The sequence below is a fragment of the Balaenoptera physalus genome (assembly GCF_965194825.1).
Source record: "Balaenoptera physalus genome assembly, chromosome: 17".
NCBI classification, from domain to species: Eukaryota; Metazoa; Chordata; class Mammalia; order Artiodactyla; family Balaenopteridae; genus Balaenoptera; species Balaenoptera physalus.
In genome coordinates this window covers 22,868,834-22,881,531 of record NC_138895.1, presented here as the reverse complement: position 1 = coordinate 22,881,531, position 12,698 = coordinate 22,868,834, and the positions used below count along the sequence as shown (strand labels likewise).

The 12,698-nt window shown below is 32.2% G+C and overlaps 1 protein-coding gene across 9 annotated transcripts in view; it reads right to left on the bottom strand.

Moving 5' to 3' along the window:
* ZC2HC1A (zinc finger C2HC-type containing 1A) overlaps window positions 1-12,698 on the bottom strand; it is an 83,906-nt gene that overhangs the window by 34,122 nt on the left and 37,086 nt on the right. For 8 of the 9 annotated variants that reach the window (XM_082432862.1, XM_082432867.1, XM_082432868.1 and 5 more), the window contains 3 exons: window positions 12,064-12,163; window positions 11,340-11,439; window positions 1,649-1,765 (listed from right to left, as the gene is read on the bottom strand). In XM_082432862.1, the coding sequence (XP_082288988.1) occupies window positions 1,649-1,765; window positions 11,340-11,439; window positions 12,064-12,163 (317 nt within the window). The remainder of the gene's footprint in view (window positions 1-1,648; window positions 1,766-11,339; window positions 11,440-12,063; window positions 12,164-12,698) is intronic. The other variant, XM_082432864.1, reaches the window with a different exon arrangement.

Sequence of the window (12,698 nt, the reverse complement as noted above, 5' to 3'; positions counted from 1 at the left end):
TTGAACTTGAATTTAGGTGGGTCTTATTACAAATCTTATATTCAATATGCAAGTCCATCCATGAGGTGTATTCTACTCTACTTTTATACAGACCCTCTAGGGATGTTGTAGAACTATCACATGCCTTTTTAGGAACTCAACCTCTGAAAATTCATTGCCAAAGGATGGCAATTCCTCCAAGTAATAAGAGTTATAAGAGAATCAGGAAGGACACATTTCTTTTTTGGGGGGCTCTAGAATAAAGTCTTGTTAGAAATCCTATCACCTTCATATAATATGTATATGAGATATATAGATAATGCAAACAAACCCATGCATATACACACACAACTTCATTATCAAGAGTTATTCAAATAATTAGAAAATTTTAAAAATTAGAGAAAAATATAAGGTTATCAACTACAGAAAAATATAAGGTTATCAACTACAGCTGCCATTATTCAATGCCAATTGTGTACTTTTAGTTAACATCTATGAAGTAGAATCGGAATGTTGAGAACCATTCTTAAGAGACTGGAGAACTAGAACCATTCTGAGCAGTACTTAAAACATGTTACCCCAGTCTCACATGGTCAACACACTTTTCTTCCTGGCTAGAGTCTGAAAAGTGCTACCCATATTATGTATCTATAGTCTGCCTGCTGTAGTTCAAGCAATAATAAAGAAGGTTTAATTTTGGAACTGCACTTAATCTACCTCACTGCTAATCACTGTTTCTTTGAGATCTGCTTCAGAGGGTACAGAGAGCTGGAGTACAAAGAAAAAGGCTCAGGGCGAAAATTCTTCCTTCTAGGATTTATCACTAACTACTTAAAAATAAAACATGACGGCTGCTAATGTATCAAAGACTTTTCCCATCTTTGCTTTATTGTATATCTAGGTAAATTTATTATAATCTAGTGTTAAGAGAATGTTGTAGCGGGCCTTAGTTTAAAATTCAACTAAGTAAACTCTATTTAACAACATATTTTTCAATGTTAATAAGTAGTTTAACTTATGAGACCCTAAGTTCATCATTTTAAGATGAGAGGGCTAGACTTGGTTTGGGGGCCCAAACTAGTAAACCTTGAAGGCCTGTGCGGGAGAGCTCCAAGACTGCCACTGACACTCTTGCCTCACTCCTCAGTCTGCTAGGCCAGTACACAGAGGGGAGTGTGCTTGGCAGTGTCATAACCTTTTCCCTGTTTTACGTGGAATTTGTAACCATCTAACAAAAAGACTGAGGATCCCTGGATTGAATGTTTTCTAAGATTCCTTTTTTTTCCAGCTTTTTTATCATCTGCTTAACTAAAAGATAATCTAACAATGTTATATATGATGTAATATTCCCCATATTCTTCTTTAAAAAATGTTACTCCTAAAAAAGAGCTTCATAAAAATAACAATTATTGAAGGTGACTCCTATTTCAACCCCCTAAAAATTAAAATTTAATGGAATAAAATGAAAGCTCTAAAAACAGATTTAGGACAATAGAAATGTTCATCAAAAATCAAAGTGTGATAAATCCTAGAAAAGGACTGGCTTAAAAATGATTAAAATAAACAAAATTTTAAGTATAGGAATGTACAAATTTACAGTATTCCATTATATAAAGCCTTTAAGGAAATATCTGAAAATGATGAATCAAACTGAGTTACAAATACTTACTTGTAAATGGGTAATAACTCATGTCTTTTGATGGCACTGTCTGATTTTGTATCACTGTCATGCAACCTTTGCACATGTCTTCCAGTTCGAAGTGGAGGGCCTAACTTGTCCATCTTACTATTAAAATATATAAAGGTGTACCCATAAGGAGAATGCTACTGCTTGTTTCTTTATATTAAAAAAAAATTTTTTTAAGACATTATTCTGGTTCATCAGAAATCCAACCCCCAAGCTCTTAATTATCTGCCAGGGTAAGGACTAATGTCAAAAAAGAATCCTCAGACAGTTCATACAATGTCCATTATTAGATATGAATATTCTGACTATGCAGGCCACCCTGCCAGTTTTGATAAACATCCTAACAAATCCCATACTTATACACAGCAGGGCAATGGAATCAATAAAAAAAAACTTAAGAAGGATTTGTTTCAAATAAAATTCGTGAAGCCAGAGATGAACTGAAAGTTGTTAGTCTGGTAAATAAAGACAGATTTGACGTTTGTTCTTGTGGAGCTCACAAATAATCTAATTTTTCCCTTCCTTGAATCATAGACCCTTTCTCTGTCTTCTTCTTTATTATTTTATTTTATGATTTCCCCTACCTTTAAAAATTCCAAATATAAAATAATGAATCAAATAATGTATTTTTATCTTTATCCCTATCTGACTTTCTAACAAAGAATGACTATTTCTAAAATTTATCCAGAGAAATGTAAAACATGATCCTATGAAAATGTGGATGGCAATTCTAAAAATCACATGTAAAAATGTTAAGTGGCCATGCCATCTGAAGCTTACTAATTTTTTTTTTAACCAGAAGTATAAAGGATTTCCAGCTAGTGAATAACAGAAAAACTACAGGTTTGCAAAGAACTCATTGTTTTACATCAACCAAATTATATTATCACCAACCAATATCCATTCATAGTAGGGAGCAGGGAAAATTAAATTAGGAAGCTAGAACTATCTTAAATGACTACTGAATGACACATCACTGCTTGATAACTTAAAAAGTATAGTTTATTTTAAAGGGATTTTTTTTTTTTTTTTTTTTTTTACTCATTTAAACCCTGAGCACCTACTATGTATCAGGCACTGTGCTAAATTCTGGGGATATTGTGGCAAATAAGACACACCTGATGCTTTGTTCTTACTAAGGAGTTTAGTGTCTAAAAAGAATTTGTTCATTCCTCTAGATAATAAGGGTCTCTAAGGAAGGACACATTTTGTCTACTTTCTGTTCCTTCAGTATCCTATACATAGCAGGCATTTTGTTGTAAAAGGTGATATTAATATTTTGCTGGTGGTGATACTTAAATTAGGTGTTTACATCATATTCCTAAAAACATTTTAAAGAATTTTTTAGATGCCGCCATTAAATATATGTATATATATCAAAATTTCTAAAATTTCCAAGACATTAGTCTCAGAACATTAATTCTGAGACTCAAGTCTCAGAATATTAATTTTATGGGCTTTATTTGTGAGAGATTACTGGAAAATTCACGTATTTAGAATTTTAATTAAGAAATCAGATTTTTCTTTAAATTACTTGATAACAATCAAAACATTATTGTTCCAAACAGTGTTTATCTCACAAAAGGCATCTGTGCATTTGGAAAAAGAAATAAAAGATCTTTCTTCCTCAGAAAAAAGTTATTGCAATTAAAATTTAAAAATTTAGAAACATTTAAAAAATGGATACCTCTAACATGATAAGAACTATTAAAATCTTATGTATGATAAAACAAAGGAGATGAGTACAATCTAATAAAAATCTAAAGGTAATTATCTAGTGGGAGTATTACATATTTTACATATGTGAAAAAACTGCTAGTATTTTCAGATTTTAAAAACATAATTAAAAGGCAGTTCCAATGATGATTTTACCGTACCACATACCTGTGTTATGAAATTCAACTCAACTGATATATCTACCTATGTATATGTATGTGTGTGTTCAAATGTTACTTAGGCTAAATGTTAGTATATGTTGTATGAAGCTCAAATCACTTAAACTTATGTTCCAGTAAAATGTGCTACTGTTATGCTATGTTATTATCAAGGTCTAACCATACAAAAATAAAATTTAAAAATTTCATAATGTAATCAAGATTACATGATACATAAATTTATACATAATGTATTTTCTATAATTTTTAATAAATATAATTTTATATAAATGAATTTATATATTTAAGTGTTTTTACATATAAATTTTGCTTACATATATATTTTAAATACCATGAATAGTCAATGTTGGGGTAATTAAATAAATTTTAAAATTATCCTGGGACCTAATTAAACTTAAAGGCTTTTGCACAGCAAAAGAAACCATCAACAAAACAAAAAGACAACCAACTGAATGGCAGAAAATATTTGCAAGTAGTACGACCCTTAAGGGGTTAATATCCAAAATATAAATGGCTCATACAACTCAACATCAAAAAAACAAACAAAAGACCTGAATAGACATTTTTCCAAAGACGACCTACAGATGGCCAACAGGCACATGAAAAGATGATCATTGTTAATGATCAGAGAAATGCAAATCAAAACCACAATGAGCTATCAAAACTTACACCTGTCAGAAAGGCTACCATCAAAATGACCGCAAATAACAAATGTTGGTGAGGATGTGGAAAAAAGGAAACCCTTGTACACTACTGGTGAAAATGTAAACCGGTGCAGCTATTGTGGAAAACGTTAAGGAGGTTTCTCAAAAAACTAAAAATAGAACTACCATATGTCCCAGTAATTCCACTCCTGGGTACAGATCCAAAAAATGACTAATTCAAAAGGATACATGCACCCAATATTCATAGTTGCATTATTTACAATTGCCAAGATATGGAAGCAACCTAAGCGTCCATCAACAGATGAATGGATAAAGAAGATGATATATACATATATATGTACATATATACACACACACACATATGTATTGAGTACACACACACACACACACACACACACACACACACACACACCCCAGAATACTATACAGCCTTAAAAAGAAATGAAATTTTGCCATTTGCAACAACATGGGTGGACTTGGAGGGTATTATTATGCTAAGTGAACGTAAGTCAGAGAGAGAAAGGCAAATGCTGTATGGTATCACTTATATGTGGAATCTAAAAAATAAAATAAACTAGTGAATATAACAAAAAAGAAACAGACTCACAGATATAGAGAACAAGCTAGTGGTTACCAGTGTGGAGACGGAAGGAGGGAGAGACAGTTTGGGGCAAGAGATTAAGAGGTTCAAACTACCATGTATAAAATAAACAGGCTACAAGGATATATTGAACAACACAAGGAATATAGCCAATATTTTATAAGAACTATAAATGGATTATAACCTTAAAAATTGTGAATCACTATGTTGTACACCTGAAACATATAATATTGTACATCAACCATACTTCAATAAAAAATTTAAAAGGTAAAATCATCAGTTTATGAAAGAAGACCTTTCAAATACTTAAATCGTTCCCTAAACTGACTCGGATCCAGACCATTTACCATCTTCATATTTATTTTAGTGAACAAGAACACTTCTTTGCTCATGTCTCCTTTTCTATTAAACCCCTTCTTTTCTGTCCCTATACCTTCAGTAGCACTAAAGATAAGTCAAAGCAGGAACAAGATAAAGGGATATTTGAAAAGAAACTGAAATCTTTGCAAAAGCAGTGACATATTTTCAAAAGGAATTTAAAGTTTTAAACCCAACTGATTGCTTTCTGGTCAAAGTTTCTTCTCTATGTCTTTCTTGGTCTTGCACACCATCAGTAACTGACTTAAGAAAGTGAATGAAACAAGTAAAGGAACCAGCAGTTCTCTATTACATGTTTTGGCCTGCCCTCAGGGGCCTTAGATGTTTCAAGTTATGAAAAAAAAAATCACCTTTGTTGATTTTAATACTGAATTTATACATCTATCTACATCGGGGGTTACTTTGATAATAAATTTTGAAAAAGTACAATGAGAAATCTACTTTATAATGTATTTTTACATTATTTACAAAGTTTGAGAAATTTCAATTTGATAGTAATAATTATGGACTATCAATATCAATGTTTTTAGAGTGCCTCTATGCTATTTTTCTTTTAAAGGGTCCAATTCAGTAATGACAGTGACACACCCAAGGTCTGAAAGAAATTAAAGCAGGAATAAACAAATCCATTCAGCAGTAAAAGAAGTCTTGCTACTGCTAAGGAAAAAAAGGAAGGTATTTTGAAGCCAAGCAAGCACATCTACACAGTGTAAATTTGGTGAAGAATAAGCAATTCTACACATAACGTAGAATCCCATACGAAATTCAAGGATATGTCCTTAAACTGGCACCTAGATTTGGTCAGAATCAACATGAAAGTGTATTTTTAATCCCTTATTGTTCTTTCAATTCAACCACAGAAATGTGTTTGAATGGATTAATAAAAGTTTTTTTTAAAAAAACCCTTTGGTTCATGGGAACACTAATCTTTGGCCTAACTTCCTAGATATTCCACATGACTTAAAAACAGTTCCATCCTTGGGAATAAATGAAGAATCCTTAAAACCCGCCATACCTTCAAATTATAAATATCTAATTCCTATGATAACTCGTTCATTCAGAAAAAAAGGGAGTGGCAAACTTTTCCTGTAAAAAGCCAGACAGTAAATATTTTAGGCTTTGTAAGCCACACCATCTCTGTCACACTCAACTTTGTCACTGTAGCATGAATGCAGCCACAGACAATATATAAACAATTGGGTGTGGCCATGTTCCAATAAAAACAATTGTTGGGCAGGATTTGGCCCTCAGGCCATAGTTCAAAAAGATCACCTGTTCCAAAATATCAAAATTCCATACATGAGAGCATGCCAGTATTTTAAGATTTTGAAAATCTAAATGAAAGGCAGATTTCAATGAGGATCTTTAAAATTTTACTATAAAGAGTTATGATAAATATCACTAGATTATCCTGTATTCCTAGACAAAAACACTTAACTTTTTGTCAAGCTAATACATTTCTATAGATGATAAACTCTTCAATTCTGACCTAGACTTTTTAAAAGGACTATCTCTAGTTGCATGTAACTGCTATGATATGATTAGTATATCTAGAAAGGAACAATACTTTGGCAGGCTTTACAAATATTCATAGCTGAATGAGCATTTTAAAAAATATTTGGCAACAGTATCAATCTATTTCTAATTTGAGACGAACTTTAACCTAGGGAAGGTCCTTGTTTATTGTTGATACCATTAGAATGAACCCTTAGAAAATAAGCCACTCAGTCCTGTACGACTGTAACAAAGACGAATAGATAAAATAAAAAAATAATGTCTGAAATAATTTGGGGAAAAAATTTATCAAGTGGTATTTTGTATCTTTGTAGACATCTATAGCTCTGATACTTTGAGGCACTCAAAGTTTTGAAATCTGTCATAAAATTAATGACAAATTAATTTTAATCCTAAATTCATCAATCCTATACAGATAATGTAGTATCTCAATTCCATGGCAAAGTGAGCTTCCCTAATCCAACAGCCTAAATCATTGTTATCCACAAAAGAAGCCAAACTCTGAAATTCTAGGTTCTGGCATCTCTAGATCAATAATAAAAGACAGAGAAATTCAGAAAAATCTAAATAATGATCTACACAAACCACACACATCAAAAGATTGGCTTATAAGAAAAGCCTGCTTCCACTCATACAAAAATATACTTAAAAACTAGACATTTATTTCTTACTTTTGTTAATATAAAGTATGAGAAACCAATTTCTTTTTTTTAATTAAAAAATGCTCCTTACATGCATTCTGTTTCTCTAGTTTTACCACATCTATTACATTATATCTCCAAAGTAAACTCCTGTTTTTCAGAGTAACTGAACAGAAGTAAATCTTTGAAATCTGATACTTTAGCTATTGAAAATTATAGGCTGAAGTATTCAGTTAAGCTAGTAATTAACCATTAAGAAAACACAATTCCCAAGGCATGACTATGTAAACTCTCTGACACAATTCAAGCGTGGCAATATTTATTTAAAAGCTCTGTGTTTCACCATACGTCTAAAATCTCTAGGAGTAAAGAAAATCATCTTTTAGCTAAGAAAAAAATTTTCTATCTGGGGTATGTTTTGCTTAAATAAAAATTCTGTTTAAATCAGTCAACCCACAGGTGGTCTAGAATTATCAAACATATGAGAATTTTTCCAAGTAAAAAGATAAACTTTTCTGTGGCATGACTCCAATATATGCTAAACATTACAGACCACTGATATGTATGATTAAAGCTGACCAAAATAAAGATTATATATACCAGGCTCTAAATAATCAAGCCACTAAATGACTCATTTTACTAATCTCAAAAGATGCTCAACTGCTTGAACATCACAGCTAGTCAGGTGTCTTAATTCTATCTTTACTCAATCCTGAATTATCTGTGTCAATAAAAGTAATTATTGTCATACAAACCTCTAGTAATTTTCTTACCACTACCAGACCATGATTCTGTGATGGGTCAAAAAATTGACAAATGAGGAATTTATTGATTCACTATTTTTTTCATATATTCACCAAAAATTTGTGTGCCTATATGCCAAGCATTATACTATTCACATTTTGTAGTTTTATCTGTAAGCAAAGCAGACACAGGGCTTTGCTATCACAGAGTTTATAATCTAGTAAGGGAAAGAGACAAATCATTACCTCAATAATCTAAAAAAAATAACCAGCTGTGCCACTAAATAGTCGTGAAGGATTCTATTCAATATAGTAATACAGTAATGTTCCAGTTAATACAGTAATATATTGGTCAGAAGCACACATCACCACTCTCCTTCCAGTAGTTGGAAACAACGCCTTTAACACATAAGGATCATATATAAAATTGGGATTTAAACAGTTATGTTTGACAGTTTAATATAATATGGGACCACCAAAAATTTTAAATCTTTATAGCGTTGTAGCAGTGCATAACATAAAATTCTTGTGCCTAAAGCCTTTGCTTGTTAGTAAAAACATTTTCTCCTAAAGATCAATAAATGTTGGTCAGATTTTCATAGATCAGTTGTCAAGGTGCAAGCAGAGTCACAGAAAGTTGTCAGAGCGAGACGGAGAAAAGAGATATGCACAAAGTCATATAGGTATTTAGGGGCAAAGTATGATCTAGAAGCCTAGCTTTCTAATCCAAAGTCAGTAACCCTTTTCATTTTACCAGCCAGCTTCACATGTCCTCTTTTAAAAACACAGTGTCATCGGATGAATGGATAAAGAAGATGTGGCACATATATACAATGGAATATTACTCAGCCATAAAAAGAAACGAAATTGAGTTATTTGTAGTGAGGTGGATGGAGTTAGAGTCTGTCATACAGAGTGAAGTAAGTCAGAAAGAGAAAAACAAATACAGTATGCTAACACATATATATAGAATCTAAGGAAAAATAAATAAATAAAAGGTCATGAAGAACCTAGTGGCAAGACGGGAATAAAGACACAGACCTACTAGAGAATGGACTTGAGGATATGGAGAGGGGGAGGGGTAAGATGTGACAGGGTGAGAGAGTGGCATGGACATATATACACTACCAAATGTAAAATAGATAGCTAGTGGGAAGCAGCCGCATAGCACAGGGAGATCAGCTCAGTGCTTTGTGACCACCTAGAGGGGTGGGATAGGGAGGGTGGGAGGGAGGGAGACGCAAGAGGGAAGAGATATGGGAACATATGTATATGTATAACTGATACACTTTGTTATAAAGCAGAAACTAACACACCACTGTAAAGCAATTATACTCCAATAAAGATGTTAAAAAATTTTTAAAATAAAAATAATAAATAAATAAATAAATAAAAACACAGTGTCAGTACAACTTAATAGTGTCAACTCTTAAAATTACCAGTATGATAGGAAAGGTACTAAAAAAATACCAGCCTTTAATTCATAATCAACTAAATGAAACTACTGTTTGTAAAGTTAAAACATACTGCTATGTCTATACTTTAGTTAAATATCCAGTGGGTCAACTCAGCAGAGAAGCAAAACAAACAAAAAAAATAGATCAGTTTTTTTTAGCACTGGAAGATGAGAACTTTTTACTTTTCAACCACCTGTTCTACTGATAACCTGTCTCTTAAGGATAGCCTGTCTCTTCTTTCTGGAAGCACAACAAAGAGGAAAGACATTTAACTAATCAGATCTTGTTCTTTTTCTACAATAATTACATTTAACTCTTTTTAGGTCTTACACTTTCTATGTAGTCCAAATTAGGAAACAAAAGGCAGTTAGTCTCTATTGATAGATACCATCATATATATTTCCTACATAAAAAACAAAGTGATAACCTAGATCTGAAAATAATGTATGCTATGTTTCCTAAATCAACTTTATCAGTATCTGTAAAGATAAAGAATAAGGCCGCATTCTAATAATCATATGGCAATTCCTTAATTTTCTAGTTTATCAAAATGGAAAGTGAGTTTCTACTGGAATAGAAAGACTTCTATTAAAAACGCTAGTGTTATCACAAATTTTCCCAGATTAAAATAATTGTTGAAAGCTTAATTATGCTACTTTATTAAAAGCCATGTATATAAAACCATAGAAAGATAAAAAGTATTTTAAAATTATTAAATTTTTATAGCTTCTATCAAAGTATACATGGAGTTTGTATCCTACATACATCTCCTATAATAGCAGGATCATCTTTTAAAATTTATATATATTTTATGATTGTATAATATCCTTTTGTAGATTTTCACAATTTGCTATTCAAACAAAGCTAGACATTTAGGTGATTTTAGTTTTTTTTACTTTATAATAAAAACATGAAAAGAGGGCTTCACTGGTGGCGCAGTGGTTAGGAATCCGCCTGCCAGTGCAGGGGACACGGGTTCGTGCCCCGGTCTGGGAAGATCCCACATGCCGCGGAGCGGCTAGGCCCGTGAGCCACACCTACTGAGCCTGCGCGTCTGGAGCCTGTGCTCCGCAACAGAAGAGGCCGCAACAGTGAGAGGCCCGCGCACCGCAATGAAGAGTGGCCCCCTCTCGCCGCAACTGGAGAAAGCCCTTGCACAGAAACGAAGACCCAACACAGCCAAAAATAAAAATATATAAATAAATTAATTTAAAAAAAAAAAAGTAAAGATTGATGAGATAAAACTAAAGAAGTAAAGTTAGAATTAAAAAAAAAAACATGAAAAGAGACTAATGTTTACTGCCAAAGAGACTCCAATTTGTATCCTGCTTCCAACTCTTAACAGCTGTGTAGCTTTGAGTGAATTACTCTGCTTCTCTGATCCTCTCATCCTATGGCAGTGGGTAGTTTTAATAAAAATAATGTAAAATGTCTAGCACAGTGCCTGATACATGCTTAAAAAATAATGATTATAAAAATCTACCATATTTGAAGTGATTTCCTTAGACTAGATTCCCAGAAGTAAAATTATTCAATCGAAGATATGAATGTTTTTAAGACTCTTGATAAATGCCACCAGATTTTCTTCCTAACTGGTTATACTAATTTAGATTCTCAATAGCAGTATGTGAGCTCCTGACGAGCAATATGTTAAAAGACAAACTTAGAAATTAAGATTAATGAAAAAGCCAATTACCTAAACAAAATAAAACCTTAGTATCGTGTGTGTATATATTTATGTATGTATCACTAATAAATTAAATTCAATGTAGACTTACCCTACATGAGGGACTGCTATCCCTTTATGGGAGGGAGACAAGGTCGGAAGTTTGTTTCCCAAAGAGCTGCTAACTGAAGACACTTTACCTGAAGGCACACCTTATAATAAAAAAGGGTATTAGTTTTAATGACAGTCTGAAAAACAAAAATCACATAAAACAGAGCATCTGACAAGGAAAACAATGCTTTAGTGGCAATAAATCTTTGTGGCAAAAGAACAAAATGAGTTATCAAGTAAGAAAAAAAAATTAAATAAAATTTCCAGGGAACAACATATACATCCTTCATTTATAATTTCTGTATTTCTTTCTTACAATTTATATACAAATAAAGATACACTTCAGTAATCAATATTTTCTTCAAACCATTAAATATTTGTCTATTAAGGATAATTGTCAAGTTCAGAGAGGGATAGGTAGAAACGAGGGGAAAAACACTGTGGTCAAAGAATCAAGAAAAGAACTTGGTTGACTATTCTCAACAGATGATATATCACAACAACAATGAGGGTAGACATATAGCTAAAAAAAAAAAAGGACTATAAAATATCTAAAGTAGAAGCTACTGGAAGTTACTTTATTTCTAACCCAAAATAATTACTTATCCTCCACATCTCGTCCTAATTATAAATCTATTTTGAATAATCCAGAATACTATATTCATTTCCTTCTGTACCAACACTGTTAAAAAAAAAAAATCAAGTTATTTTATGGATCTCATTACCTACAACAGTTTTGCTAGTGCCACTTGGTTGTGGTAATCGTGAAGATCCTGATGAGGTGGTTCCAGGAGAATTTGACTTTTTAAGTGCAGGAGGCTTATACTAAAATAATGAAAATAAAATATTTGATCAACATCACTCTTTGATTATGGATTGTAAACCAGTGTTTCAAAAGCATACATTACCTTAAATGAGCAATCTTTTTATTAGTTACTGAATTATCCAAATTTAGAAAGTGTAGGTTAAAATATATCACCTCACAGAGAGGTTTCCCAAAATATGTTTCTTCTCAAAACTGGAGTACTAAAAGTTTGGCTCAGATGTTGTACTGCTAAAATAAACTAAGAGCAACTTTTCCCAGTTCAAAGAAAATAAAATGGATGAAATGGAAAAATATTTCCTCAATGTTAAGATTTTAAATGCCAACCATAATAACAGAAAAACTTCAAAACGCCCAATGATGCTCACTCAGTGGTGTTGCTTTAACGGTCAAGAGTTTTACATGTTCCTGGGTATGGTTTTATATTTCATATATATAATCCAGTCATATTTCTTAGTGATAAAAATTCATAAGAGTACCTATCAGTCTGAACAAGTTTTACAATAGCTGCTTAATGGATTATTGCCCCAATGTGGA